Source organism: Mastigoproctus giganteus, chromosome 1 (genome assembly GCF_048544385.1).
Source record: "Mastigoproctus giganteus isolate SK-2022 chromosome 1, ASM4854438v1, whole genome shotgun sequence".
In the NCBI taxonomy this organism is placed as follows: domain Eukaryota; kingdom Metazoa; phylum Arthropoda; class Arachnida; order Uropygi; family Thelyphonidae; genus Mastigoproctus; species Mastigoproctus giganteus.
The window spans coordinates 198001454-198014951 of NC_143575.1; the positions used below are offsets into that span (position 1 = coordinate 198001454).

At 37.3% G+C, this 13498-nt stretch overlaps 1 protein-coding gene across 1 annotated transcript in view; it reads right to left on the reverse strand.

Annotated features, from left to right (window-relative positions):
- Positions 1-11925, reverse strand: part of Pdxk (pyridoxal kinase) — a 165530-nt gene extending 153605 nt beyond the window's left edge. The window contains exon 1 of the mRNA XM_090390325.1: positions 11836-11925. Within this exon, the coding sequence (XP_090246451.1) occupies positions 11836-11925 (90 nt within the window). The remainder of the gene's footprint in view (positions 1-11835) is intronic.
- Positions 11926-13498: the final 1573 nt, after the last annotated feature.

Below are 13498 nucleotides of genomic sequence, written 5' to 3' on the forward strand. Positions count from 1 at the left end.
TTAAAATCCCCCATTATAAGACTCTCTGATTTACTGGCCCACTCTATTTCCCTGTACAGTTACTTATTATACTCATCAGAGTCATTGGGCCTATAGCACACTCCTACTCTCAATTTTGATCTCCCAATGCTTATGTCATACCATACTGACTCGACACTGCACTGTCCAGCAATGTCGACTGGCTTCACTTCCTTGGATTTTATGTGTTTCTTAACTAATAGCATAACCCCTCCTCCCTTCCTATCCTTTCTGTAGACATTGTACTCCCCAAATTCCAGTTCTGCATTCCTTATATCTGTGTGACACCAAGTCCCTGATATCCCAATAATATCCACCTTTGATGCTTTGAGCAATACCTCAAATTCATCAAATTTATTTAACAAACTCCTAGCAAGAATACATGCACCTGTTCCTATTCTTAGCTACCCTAACACAACCCATGTGTTTACTTGTACTGCAATGACTGCCAGCAGTCTCTGAAATATCCTGCATCTTGTTTTCCAGGCTTCTGCTCATTCCATTGGATGATCTATTGGGGAAGTATTCATCTTCAGTCTCTTTTGGCTGGTCGAGTCATCACTGGGTTGTGCAAATCCATTGAATTTGCTGTCTGAATCATGGAAAGTTGTCATAATCCATGTTTTGCACCTTTTGGCCCTGGGAATTTGCTTTACCACCCACGTTTCTGCCCCACCATGAGGAGGCAGGAGCAGTGCCACAGGGTGACCAAGCAAAGTGAGTTAGTTAGTACTTCTAGAAAAAGAAAGAGATAGGTGGCTTTCCTTTCTGGGCCTCTGCCTACTTCTTGTAGTGCAAAAAATACTGATACACAAATCAAGAAAACGGACATTGAAACAAAAAAACAGAATCTGTTCGCTGAAATGCTCTTTAGAGAAAATGGTTTCACAAATGCATTAGAATCACTTGGCCACAGAATGCTTGGCACCTGAGGCCAGTAACCAAGGAACCGGATGGAAAAAATTATTTTGACATAATATACATGGATTTCGGGAAGGATTTTGATACTGTTGCACTAAAAGATTGCTGTACAAACTGGAGCAACATGGCATTAAGGACAAGTTACTGGTACAGATAAAAGGATGGTTAAGTGGAAAAAGAGCGAGTGGTTATCAATGGGCACTGCTCTTTGTGGACTAATGTTATTAGTGGAGTTTCCCAGGGTTCAGTGCTGGGCCTATTGTTGTTTTCAATATTTATCAATGATAGTGATGAAGGTATATCAGGTTTAATGTCTAAGTTTGCAGATGATAAAAAGGTTGGCAGGGTGTTTAACAGGGTGAGCTACTGCAATAATCTAGGAAAATTGGGTCAATGGGCTAAGAAATGGCAGTTGAACTTTAACATTGACAAATGCAAGGTACTGCACATGGGCAGCAGTAATCCCAGAGTAACTTATCAACTGTGTGGTACTATGAAAAAAAATCTAGGATTAATTTTGCAGTCATCATTGACATGAAATTAAATTCTCTGAGCAATGCAGACATGCTGCCAGGACAGCTCATGTGATTCTGTCAATGATATACAGAAACATTATCCCTTTGTATAAGGCCACGGTTAGGCCACATCTTGAGTACTGTATACAGGTCTGGAGTCCTCACTTTAGGAAGGATGTAGATCTGCTGGACAGGTATAGAGAGGGACAAAAAGACTGATGAAAAGAACAAAAAGGTGCTCTTACCTAGAAAGAGCTTCAGTTCTGCAAATTGCTGCATCTCGAGAATAGACACCTGTGAACAGATCTGATTGAGGTGTTTAAAGCCTTGAATGGATTGAGTAAGCTGAATGTTAATGACATTTTTCCACTTGCTGAGGTGTGTGCAGACATATGAGGGGGCATAAATTCAAATTGAGGAAAGGTGGTTGACTGTTGGAACAGGCCTCGATTTGTTATTGTGGAAGTGGAGGGGTTGAATAAATTCAAGAACTTGACAAATTCTTGAAGGGTACGGATGAGCTGTGTAGGGTGGTAGTTTTTTTTTTTTTTTTTGGCTGATGCTATATAAGCTTGCTTTCTTGCATCAATTGCAATTACTACTACTATTACTAAATTCGGGAAATTAGTAATATATGGGTCAATATGTAGTCTGAATGGTTGTTGTTGTTATTTGGTTTTTAGGAGCATTAGCAACTAAGGCCATATTGCTCCGGGGATATGCGGTGGTCATTCCCTGACCTTTCCACATCCTCCATATTTGATGGCTCACGGGCTCAAACCCCGGTCTAATCAAGAAGCATGTGGTAGTCTGAATGGTAACTGTGAACAACCTAGAGATACTTTCAGCTATACAGTAACAGGCAGCTAGCATATCCTTTAAAGAAGTTCTCCTGCGTACAGTAAAATGTAAAATAATGATCATGCCCTGATCTAGCATTCCGGTTCATCTGAAAGATGTTCCACATTAATCAGCCCAGAACCTGATTAATATGGAAAATAACGTTTGGTTTGGCCTGCATAGCAGGCCAACGTTTGAACCCTAAAGCCATAGTAACGTCTGAACCCTAAAGCCATAGTAACGTTACTCTCCTCAAAGGTGCCTACAATGGCTTTAGGGTTCAGAGCATTATCATGCTGGTATATGCAGGATTCCATTTCCAAGGGACTGAAGGAAGCAGTACAGAACTGTTAGTAAAAGCAGGAGTGGAACCTGGTTCATGCATCAGCTACAATACACCATCTGTGACATATTACAATGAGGCGTGAAAATGAATTGCCTTTGATTAGCACTATTACTTTGTTATTACTTCACTGACTGTAGCCTTTCTATAACCCTGTGCAAGTATTTTAAGCCTCCACTGACCTCTCGCAAGCTGTTCGCTGGATGTTATTTGGTTATTTAACTAACTTGAGACTCAATTTTTGAGTCTCAAGTTAGTCAAAGTTTCTGAGATATTCAAACTGACACATCTGGGCCCACTATTATACCAGGTTCAAAGCCACTAAAATCTTGCTTCTTGCCCATTCTTCCATGGAACTGCAACATACAGCATGCCTACATATACGCCCACCTGCTTTATATTGCATGGTACAAACACATGATGCTGAAGGAGCACTCCATTTCACAACAAAGTGGCCACTAAATGTAAATACTGTTAAAACTAAAATCTGGCAAACTTGATGCAAAATTGCTGCAGAATTTTATAATAAACCCTTATTAACAGTTGTACTATATGTCTACTGTTATATAGCATTATATGAAATGATATAGGAATAGTGAATATATATATACAGGAAATTAAGACTATATGCATTTTACATATGTTAGGTTAAATCAGAGAAAATATTTTGGAAGGCATTTGCAGAAGTATACAAAGTAATTCCAGATTTTTCTTAGTAAAACTCTTATTTTTATCATTTCCCCATCACCACATGATTTGTGATTTTTTTTTTTTTATCTAACATTCTTATGACAGTTTCAATTAAGAGGGATTATTTAACAGATTGGCTCAAGGAAAGTGTGGTGGTGTTTTTTTTTTTTTTTGTTTTTTTTTTTTGCTGATGCTGTATAAGCATGCTTTCTTGCATCTTTGCCACTACTACTCTTACTAATAACAAAATGAGAACTGTTCCAGCCCAGCCCTAAGGCAGGATTATAAGAGGATATTAAACATTGTGCCCTTTGGATTTTTTTTATTCAGTGAGGCCTTTGTGGTACCTGATGAGCTGGAATTTCAGCAATGAATGAGTTCTTTATTGATATAATTTCTACATTGTTTTATCCAATTTTTTGTTATCTTATGTCACTAAATTACACCCTTCAAAAGCATGCTGCAGAAGAGACAAGAAGGTTTCAAATATTAGTGTATACTTTTGCAAGTGCCTTTTAAAATACTCTTTCTATTTAATGCAGCATAATATACAATATACTGAGTGGTTATAAAATAAGTTTCCCTATTCAGGACACCCTAGTGTCAAAATGGTTAGAGATAGTGCTGTGAAAATCGGTGGATATGTCGTTTAGGGTATGAGGAAGCGATTTGTAGAAGAAAAAAAAAATTACTTCAAATATCTGCCACTGGGAGAGAAATTGGCACTGTAAAAATGAGATGGAATACTTAACTTAGGATTAGATTTTAATATCAGAATTTAGAATTAGATTTTAATATCAGAACTTAGAAATCCACAGATATTGTTCTTTGTGCTTTCTTTCACTTGAGATGACATTCTAAAAATGGAGGACTGCATGTGACACAGTTTCGCGTAGCATCTCATTGGGGATGTTGGCTACATGCAGTTTAATGCTTGTTTTCAAATCGACAAGCGTCTGTATGCCACCACGGTAAACTCTATCTTTCAGGTATCCCCATAGCCAGAAATCACAGGGATTGAGATCTGCTGATCAGGCTGGCTACAAATGTGGAAAGTCTAGAAATAATGGGATCATTTCCAAATGTTGAATGGAGCAGTTCCTTCACTTGTCAACCAACGTGGGGAGGAGTACCATCTTGCATGAACACTATGGTGTCCAAGCATTGCCTTTCTTGCAGAGCGAGAATAATGTGATCTCTTAGAAGAGCACAGTACTGTGCACTAGTTACAGTACACCTTAGGGGGGGCCACGGGGTGTAGACACTTCAAAAAAAACTGGTCCGATTATAAACTCTGCTGTGAATCCACACCATATGTGCATGAAATGGGGAACTTCTCAGCCATCTGCTGTGCATGAAAGACCACTACAAAGTCCACGTAGTGGACTTCGTAGTGGTCTTTCATGCACAGCAGTATATAGAATTCATGCACAGCAGTATATAGAATTCATGCACAGCAGTATATAGAATTCATGCATAGCAGTATATAGAATTCTTTATAGAAATTTAAAGAAAACTAAATAGGCATTCAAGCAAGAAGCACAAATAACCTTACCTCTTCAATATTAAAAACATAATATTCAACCAATAATCTCTTAGGAATTACCAGACTGCCCATGTCAAACACTCCTTACTCCTAAGCAGTAAGCTGTATTTATGATACTAGGTCACTCAAATTCTGTTAATTACAATTACTCAGTACTTGGGCAATAATTACCCAGAAACAATGTACAAATGTCAAAAAACTTAAAAACACTGCATCATAATATCATTTACAATGAAAACTGTTAATCTGTTTTAAATATTAAAAAATATATCAATAACAGTTTGATTGATAAACAGCCATCTCATTACTCTACGGGTCATCAAAATTATCCAAAATCAATTCTAAAAACTCATAACATAAAAACAATGAAATTATTTAATTACACCAAAAAATTTTATTCAAAAGATTAGTAGTCGACTTAAAACAGATTCCATTAAATGTTGCACTGTTCTGCCATTCTCAAAGATTGGGAATAGTATTCACATTTGTAACTCCGGCAGTCATCAATAAGCACAGGCTACGTAATTTGCTTGTCTAGACTGCTGTCAATTTACAGTAAGCTATAATGTCACTAATATAGTGGCAATTAATGTATTATTACTTTAATTATCAAATGACTTAACCTAAGTTTATACATTAGTCAGGTAACTTTAAGATAGGTTATGTACCAACAGAATGATTAACAATATGTTCACTGCAAAGCAGTCAATGTACTCTAAAATTGCCAGTTTAAGTTGAGATTTAGGTTATTTAACAATTAAAATAATAATACAATAATTGCTGAAATATTATACTAACTGGTCTCACCGGCATAGGTCACTCCGAATATGTATACACAATGTAGTGGTTCATTCTTACGATGTCAACGTCACAAGCTATTGATCAGAATGCAATGTTTGTTAGACTGAAAGTGCTGCCAGAGAATGACTTTTATAAACTGTGCATAATGTGAACTGACAGTTACCCATATACAATTATATTAATGACTGTCGGAAAAAAAAAAATTAACTTTATTTCCTAAATCAAACATTGGTTAAAAAAGTTTGCACTGCAACACATGAATATGCTCTTTTGTATAACTGTATTCTTTTGTATAACTGTATTATGCAAAATTACTACTTATTCTGATTTGCAAAAGGATGATGACTCTCCAAAAACATTTCTCTCCTTTAGAGAAAACAGGCGATTCTAGTAAATTTGAATGTACTCAAATAATATCTGAGCTTGCAAATTTTACATACTCACCAATTTATAAAGAAAGGAAATTAAAAATATTTGAATAAAATTTTATTATAATTAATATTGTAACAAATTAAGTACAAAAAGTTTTGTTCATTTTTTTCTTTTTATAACTGACATCAGAAGCTTCACTGTTCCAAGTCTCAGACCACAAGAAATTTAAATTTTCTTCTTGTGCCACTTTTACTTTATTCATAGTTATGAATGCTTCAGTACCTTTCTAACATCTAGTCAACAATATTCTTACAAATTTTTAACATAAACATTTTGTTTTTGTGTAATTAATTTAAGTTCTGCTTGCAGTCTGAATATACCAGTACTGCACATACTATTTATGTAATATTTTGAGTATATAATAATTAATGTCTAATTATTTTTTAATTTGTGAATATTTTTATTATGTTTATTTCTATTTCTTTCATTTTTTACAAACTGGTAATAGGTTCATCTTTTAAGCTTTGATAAAACTGTTTGACAAAATGTTTTTCATGTCAACAAAATTAAATAAAAGTTTTCTATAAAAGTTATTCAATTTCATTTTATATTGCTGAAATGATATTTGCATTGTACCAAAACATTTTGTTTACAAATCCAGTATACATCAGATATGAAAAACTAGAGCAGTCTGTGAAATTGCTCCATACCTTAGTGTAGTTGTTGCCGCATCGGCTTCTGTGGCCATAATACACATAACTTAGTGTATTGGAGACCTTTTACTTGTTTCAATGTAGAGTCTACATTGAAACAGATTTAAGTTTAGAAAATATGCAAAATTATGAAAAATGTGCCAATACAGGAAGCATTCAATGAAATAATCTTGGAAGCTACTAAGCTTTTCATACGAACTAAGAAATACTGGCCTAAAGGACTGTCAGATGAACTAATGACATTCATCGCAGACAAGAAAAATGAAGAGCAGAGAAGCATATAAATTATCAGGAGACACAGATACCTATGGTAAATATAAAATAGTCTGTAATCAAGTCACAAAGGAGGTTGGCAAGCAAAGGCAGATTACGAAAAATCTTTGGCAACAGATGCAAAGAAAAACAGTAAAGACTTCTTTACTTGTGTAAACTCTAAAAGGAAGGGGTTTGTTTGTTTGTTTTTTGGAGCATTAGCAACTAAGGCCATATTGCTCCGGGATGTGCGGTGGTCATTTCCTGACCTTTCCGCATCCTCCGTATTTGGTGGTGACGGGCTCAAACCCCGGTCTAATCAAGAAGCGTGTACTATGCACTGCTGCTCCTTCCCACCTGGCTACGGAGGCGCCTCTAAAAGGAAGGGGATGAATTAGATTGGTCCACTTGATATCAATGGTTCGACTGTCGATGATTCTGCTCAGGTAGCTGACAAACAATGAGTATTTTGTATCTACATTCACACATGAGGAATTCTGAAGGGAAGTGGAGGCCAGAAGCTTATCAAACACTAACAGGGAGTTAAATATTTGTTTGGAGATTTATTAGGCGCATCGGCATCTGTGGCCATAATGCACCAGGAATTAAATGATTTTGTAATAACTGAGATCAAAGTGAAGGAGAAACTGTTGAAGTTAAACATAAGGAAGGCACCTGAGGTGGATGGATGGATGGATTCTACCCAGTTATATTAAAGGAGCCAGCAAAGAAAGTAAGCTGGCCCTTAGCCATGATTATGAAAGCATCCTTGAACTCAGGGGAGGTCCCCACGGACTGGAGATGTGCAAATGTATGTATCCCCAATTCATTCACAAAGGGGAATTGAAAAGTGACATGCTAATTACAGACCTGTTATGTTATGTTATTTTTGGTTTTTAGGAGCATTAGCAACTAAGGCCATATTGCTCTGGGAATATGCGATGGTCATTCCCTGACCTTTCCGTATCCTCCATATTTGGTGGCTCACGGGCTCGAACCCCCGGTCTAATCAAGAAGCGTGTGCTATGCACTGCTGCTCCTGCCCACCTGGCTACAGAGGGGCCACAGACCTGTTAGTTTAGCTTCTGTTCAAGGGAAAATAATGGAGCCACTGGTTAAAGAAACACTGCAAGATCATCTAGTCAGAGACTGCAATTATAGTTCAGACACTGCATCGGTTTGTTAAGGGGAAGACTTGTCTGACCAATTTGATCAGATACTATGATGTGGTCACAAAGGAACCCAAAAGAAAAAAATAATTTTGATATCATATACTTAGATTTTTAGAAAGCTTTTGATACTATTGCACATGGAAGACTACAGTACAAGTTGGAGCAGCATGGCATTAAGTTGCTACAAAGAATAAAGGGATGGTTGAGTGGGAGAAGGCAGAGAGTGGTAATCAATGTACACTGCTCTTCATGGACTAATGTTATTAGGGGAGTCCCCCAGGGGTCCATGTTAAGCCCACTGTTGTTTTCTGTATTTATCAATGATATTGATGAAGGTATATCAGGCTTAATGTCCAAGTTTGCAGACGACATGAAGGTTGGCAGGGTTGTTAATGACAGTACGCTACTGCAACAGGATCTGGAAAAGTTTAGCAGATGGGCTGAGAGGTGGCAACTGAAGTTTAACATTGACAAATGTAAAGTACTGCATATGGGATGCAGTAACCCCAGAGTAATGTACCAACTGGGTGGTATTACATTCAAGGAAGTGGAGAATGAAAAGGACTGGGGGTATTTGTGCAGTCAGATATGAAGTTTTCTAAGCAGTACAAAAAAGGCTGCAAGGGTAGCTCATGGTGTCTTGTCAATGATATACAGGAATTTTGCTAGCAAGGATAAGGGCTTGTTTGTCTCCTTGTATAAGGCAATGGTTAGACCACACCTTGAGTACTGTCAACAGGTGTGGAGGCCTCATTTTAGGAAAGATGTAGAACTGCTGGAACGAGTATAGAGAAGGGCAACGAGGTTGGTGAGTGGAACAAAGGGTTGGTGTTATCAATAAAAGCTTAAGTTCTGCAAATTGCAGCTTCTGGAGACTAGGCACCTGCTAAGTGATCTAACTGAGGTGTATAAGGCCTTGAATGGATTGAGCAAGCTGAATGCTAATTGGATTCTTCCTCTTGCTCAGATTCCACACCTCGGGGGACATAAATTCAACACATCTATTCTACAGTGTAGCATAACTGTAGAATAGATGTGTATTCTATTGTGCCGCACATCTATTCTACAGTCACAGAATAGATGTGCAGAAATTTGCCTTTAGTCAGTGGGTGGTTGATTGCTGGAACAAACTTCCATCTGCCATTGTGGAAGTTGTGAAACGGGAAGGGGTTTTTTTTTTGGCTGATGCTGCTTGCTTTTTTGCATTGTATGCTTGTGGTAATGCTAAGTTCGATATTTTAAAAGTGCTATTTTATTTTTTTAATAAAGACAGAAGGGAAAAACAATAGGAAACAGATTCTGGTTCATTCTGATATATGTTTTTAGAGCATAACTAAAAACACTGGCAGTATATGGTTTTTCCCACTGTCATTCATTTGGACAGATCTAGATTTGAGCTTCATCGGAGACTAGAGAAATTTCTAAGAGCTTTTTCAATCAAAGGCAAGTTATTTTATATCAGGCAATGAAAGTAGGAGGTTATTCACAAGTTATTCTTGGATTTTTTTCAGCCCATACATCAGAGCAAACACAAATATACAGGCTTCTGTACAGGCATAAAAGGCAAAAAGAAACAGCTGCAATAAAATTCTGTATATATTCCATAGGGCAATTTCAGTACTTCAGTGTGGATCACAAGCCCTCTGTGAACAAGGCATATCAAGAAAAAGGAGGAGTGGCTGCAGGTTTCCGTTTGATGGACGTAGTCTGGATTTCTGTAACCAAGTGGTGTTCTTCAGATGTGATTAATGTATATAAAGTCATGAGTTGGGAGGAGGGTCAAATCCTCACACATACCTTTCCTCACCAATTCTTTCCAAATGATGCAACATTATTTTTTTGTGATTTTGTTTTTTTGCTTTTGTTTCATTTCAGAGGAATGTTAACTGTTTAGTTGGTATCTTGTTCCTCTTGTTTATAGTTTTTAGGTGCATTAGCAACTCAGACTATATACTTGGCATCTAATAGATACCACATAAGTAAGCAGCCCTATTTTGGGAGTGCATATAGACTAAAAAGTAACATCCCTAATGACTTGATAGATGGTTGAGAAAGGGAAGGAACACTGCAAACGAACTCTCTCAAACTTAGCTCATTTTCACTGCGACTTCTGTTATGTACTTTTCTGGAATTTTTCATCCCTCAATCATGCAGTTAGTGAGATGAAAAACTGGAGACCTGATGGAGATTGGGGAGAAGAGTATAATAAAAAACATGTGGGGGAGGGCATAAAGCTAATCAAATTTCAAGCAATCAGGAATGGGATAAATTGTATAACTCCTGTTAAATAAAACTTTCCAATTCATTAAAAAAAATTAAAAACTAATAACTTTACTATAAAGACAAACATGGTTTTGTCTCCAGGACTACTATAGAAAATAAACACTAATTACCACAAAATGATTGCAGCAAATTAATGCAATAATTAGGGTTTTCTTGGGGTGTTTTTATATATTACTATAATAAATACCTATTCTTATGGATTTGTTTTATTTTGAATATAATTCTACCTGAATGCCAGGGCAACTTGGCATTCAGATAGCAGAATCACACCTTCCAAGCATAACTCCTAATTAGAGCATTAATTTGCTGGATGTTTTGTGGTAATTATTGTTTCTTTTTCTACAAATCTTAAAAATTAAATTTTATGATAAAAATAGAAACAGTGTCCAGTTGACACTACATTGTATTTTAAGAGTGGTGGGCAATTTACTCCTATGGTTATTTTTAGGATGATGGAAGTTTGCTGGGGCAACTATATAGTCACAGTGCGCATTCACATAAATTATCATTATTACATTGATATTCACATGTACAGATGTAACACTGAAAAGGCACGGCCCAGAAAGGCTCCTCCTTGTGCCACATATCAGCTAACTACAGGCCCAATTGATGAAGTCTCAAGATTGTTATTTGTTATTTGCTTCTTAGGAACATTAGCAACTAAGGCCATATTGCTCCGGGAATATGCGGTGGTCATTCCCTTGACCTTTCCGCATCCTCCGTATTTGGTGGTGACGGGCTCGAACCCCGGTCTAATCAAGAAGCGTGTGCTACGCACTGCTGCTCCTTCCCACCTGGCTACGGAGGCGCCTATGAAGTCTCAAGAATTCCTGTAGTCTCCTAAGGGGGGCCCAAACTTCTTTTAACAAGTAACAAACTCATAACAATAATTTGGGGGTGCACTCATGTATAACAAAAAAAATTATATAAAGTTAGATTTTCACAGGAATTTTATAATCAATTGAAATTTACTAGTTGTATAACTATATAGAAGCACATCCAGGGTTCTGAGTTGGATATCATCATTCTTCTCTTTCTTGGTGAGTCCCTTCTACTTCTGACTCTTGTTTTCTCTCTCTTAGGGTAATTCAGAATTTTTTTTTTTTTTTTTTTTTTGGCTGGTGCAGCATAAGCCTCAGGCGCCCTTGCACCATTTAGCTAATAATAAGAGAGCTACACTGGAAATAACGAAAACAGTCGATGAACCAAAATGCGAGTGCTATATAATAACCCATTTAGTGAAAAAGTGATTATTTACGATTTGTGTAATCACGAATGCAGCATAAGTTAATAAATGCCACTCGGTAAAAATGGTACAAGATACAAAGCTCAGTACTATTCTAAAATACCTTTCAAAAGCACATTTTACCTGTAAAGGAAAACATGCGCTCTTATTACCAACGTAACCAGATACAACATGACTTTGTATGGATAGTACGCGAAAATTCTGTTTAGCCATTCAATATATCTGAAACCCTTATAAAATTAGATAAAATATCTATTCATAAAACAGAAAACACCTTTGCTTTCTAACAGCGGTACCAACCACACTGATTGGGACAGCGGAAACCTATGATGCAACCAAACCCATCTGCAAAACCAATACGAGATTTATGGAAAATATACAAAAAAACATTTAAACAATATATTAACAACGGCTTTGTTCAAATTGATATGATCTTTGAATGTCAAAATAGTAATATATTAGGATACATATTCGAAAACAAAAACTTTTATTATACAGGGTGTTTCACAAAGGATGGTCAATAACTTAGGTGAAAAGCACAAACTAAAATAAACGAAAAAGTCGCAGTGAACATCGGGCCGCAGATCAACGTTTTCGACATAATGCACATTTTCTGTTGGATCCGCCGACTATGGACGCACTACTTTAGCAAAAGCTGTGAATCCTTTGCTAACGGTGGTTTTATTAAATATAAGACAATCCATTTTTAATTTTTGGTTTCAACACCACAGAACTTTACAGATATTACATGTTACGGGATGTTACAAAAGTTGTTCAAAATGCTGTCCTTACATCCGTACGCAGCTCTGTAGTCTTCTCTGCATTGAGTTGCGAATCACCTCGAGCATTCCTGGATCATTTCTGATTTGCTGAAAGGCTCCTTACACGCGACGCTGCAATTCCTTAACTGTGTTAATGTCAGAAATGTACACCAAGCGTTTCACATAACCCCAGATACAAAAATGCATAGGATTTAAGTCTGGTGATCTGGGAGGCCACATTACAGGCCCACCTCTACCTAGCCACCGTTCGCCATACCTTCTAGTTAGATACCGAGTCACAACTCGAGCGAGCAAAATGTGCCGGTCCACCATCATGCAAAAACCACTAGCCTGTTTGGCAGAAAGTTGGTCCAATTAGACGGTCTCCTAGTAGTCCTGCCCAGACATTAAACGAGAAACATTGCTGATATCATGACTCGTGAATTACATTAGGATTTTGCATTGGACCAAACATGACAGTTATGAAAATTAAAAATACTATCACGAGTAAACCCAGCTTCGTCAGTGAACAAAATGTTGTTCAAAAATTGGGGGTTCAGGACACACTGTTGTTGCATCTATTGGCAGAAGTTCACTCTGGAATGGTAGTCTGTATTGCTGAGACCTTGTACACGCTAAATATGGTAGGGGTACAGTAATTGACTAGGTAAAATTCGGGACAAACTGCTATGACTCAGAACATGCTCTTGCAGACCAACCTCCTTGTTGATATTCGTAGATTTTGTTCTATTCTTTCTAACACACTTTCCTCAACATCAGGTGTTATGCTTCTGGGCCTATCTGCTCGTACTCCATGTGTGAAGCACCCATGTTCTCTAAGACGTTGATGTACCCTGATGAATGTGTGCCTGTTGGGCTGCCTTCGGCGGGGAAATGCCTCTTGGTACAAATGTGCAGCCTCGAGGGCACTGCCGTTGGCTTTACCATACATGAAGTGCATGTCCGCATACTCTTCTTTGCTGTCACCATTTTACATGTGGAGTGTCCTTTGACAAGTACTAGTT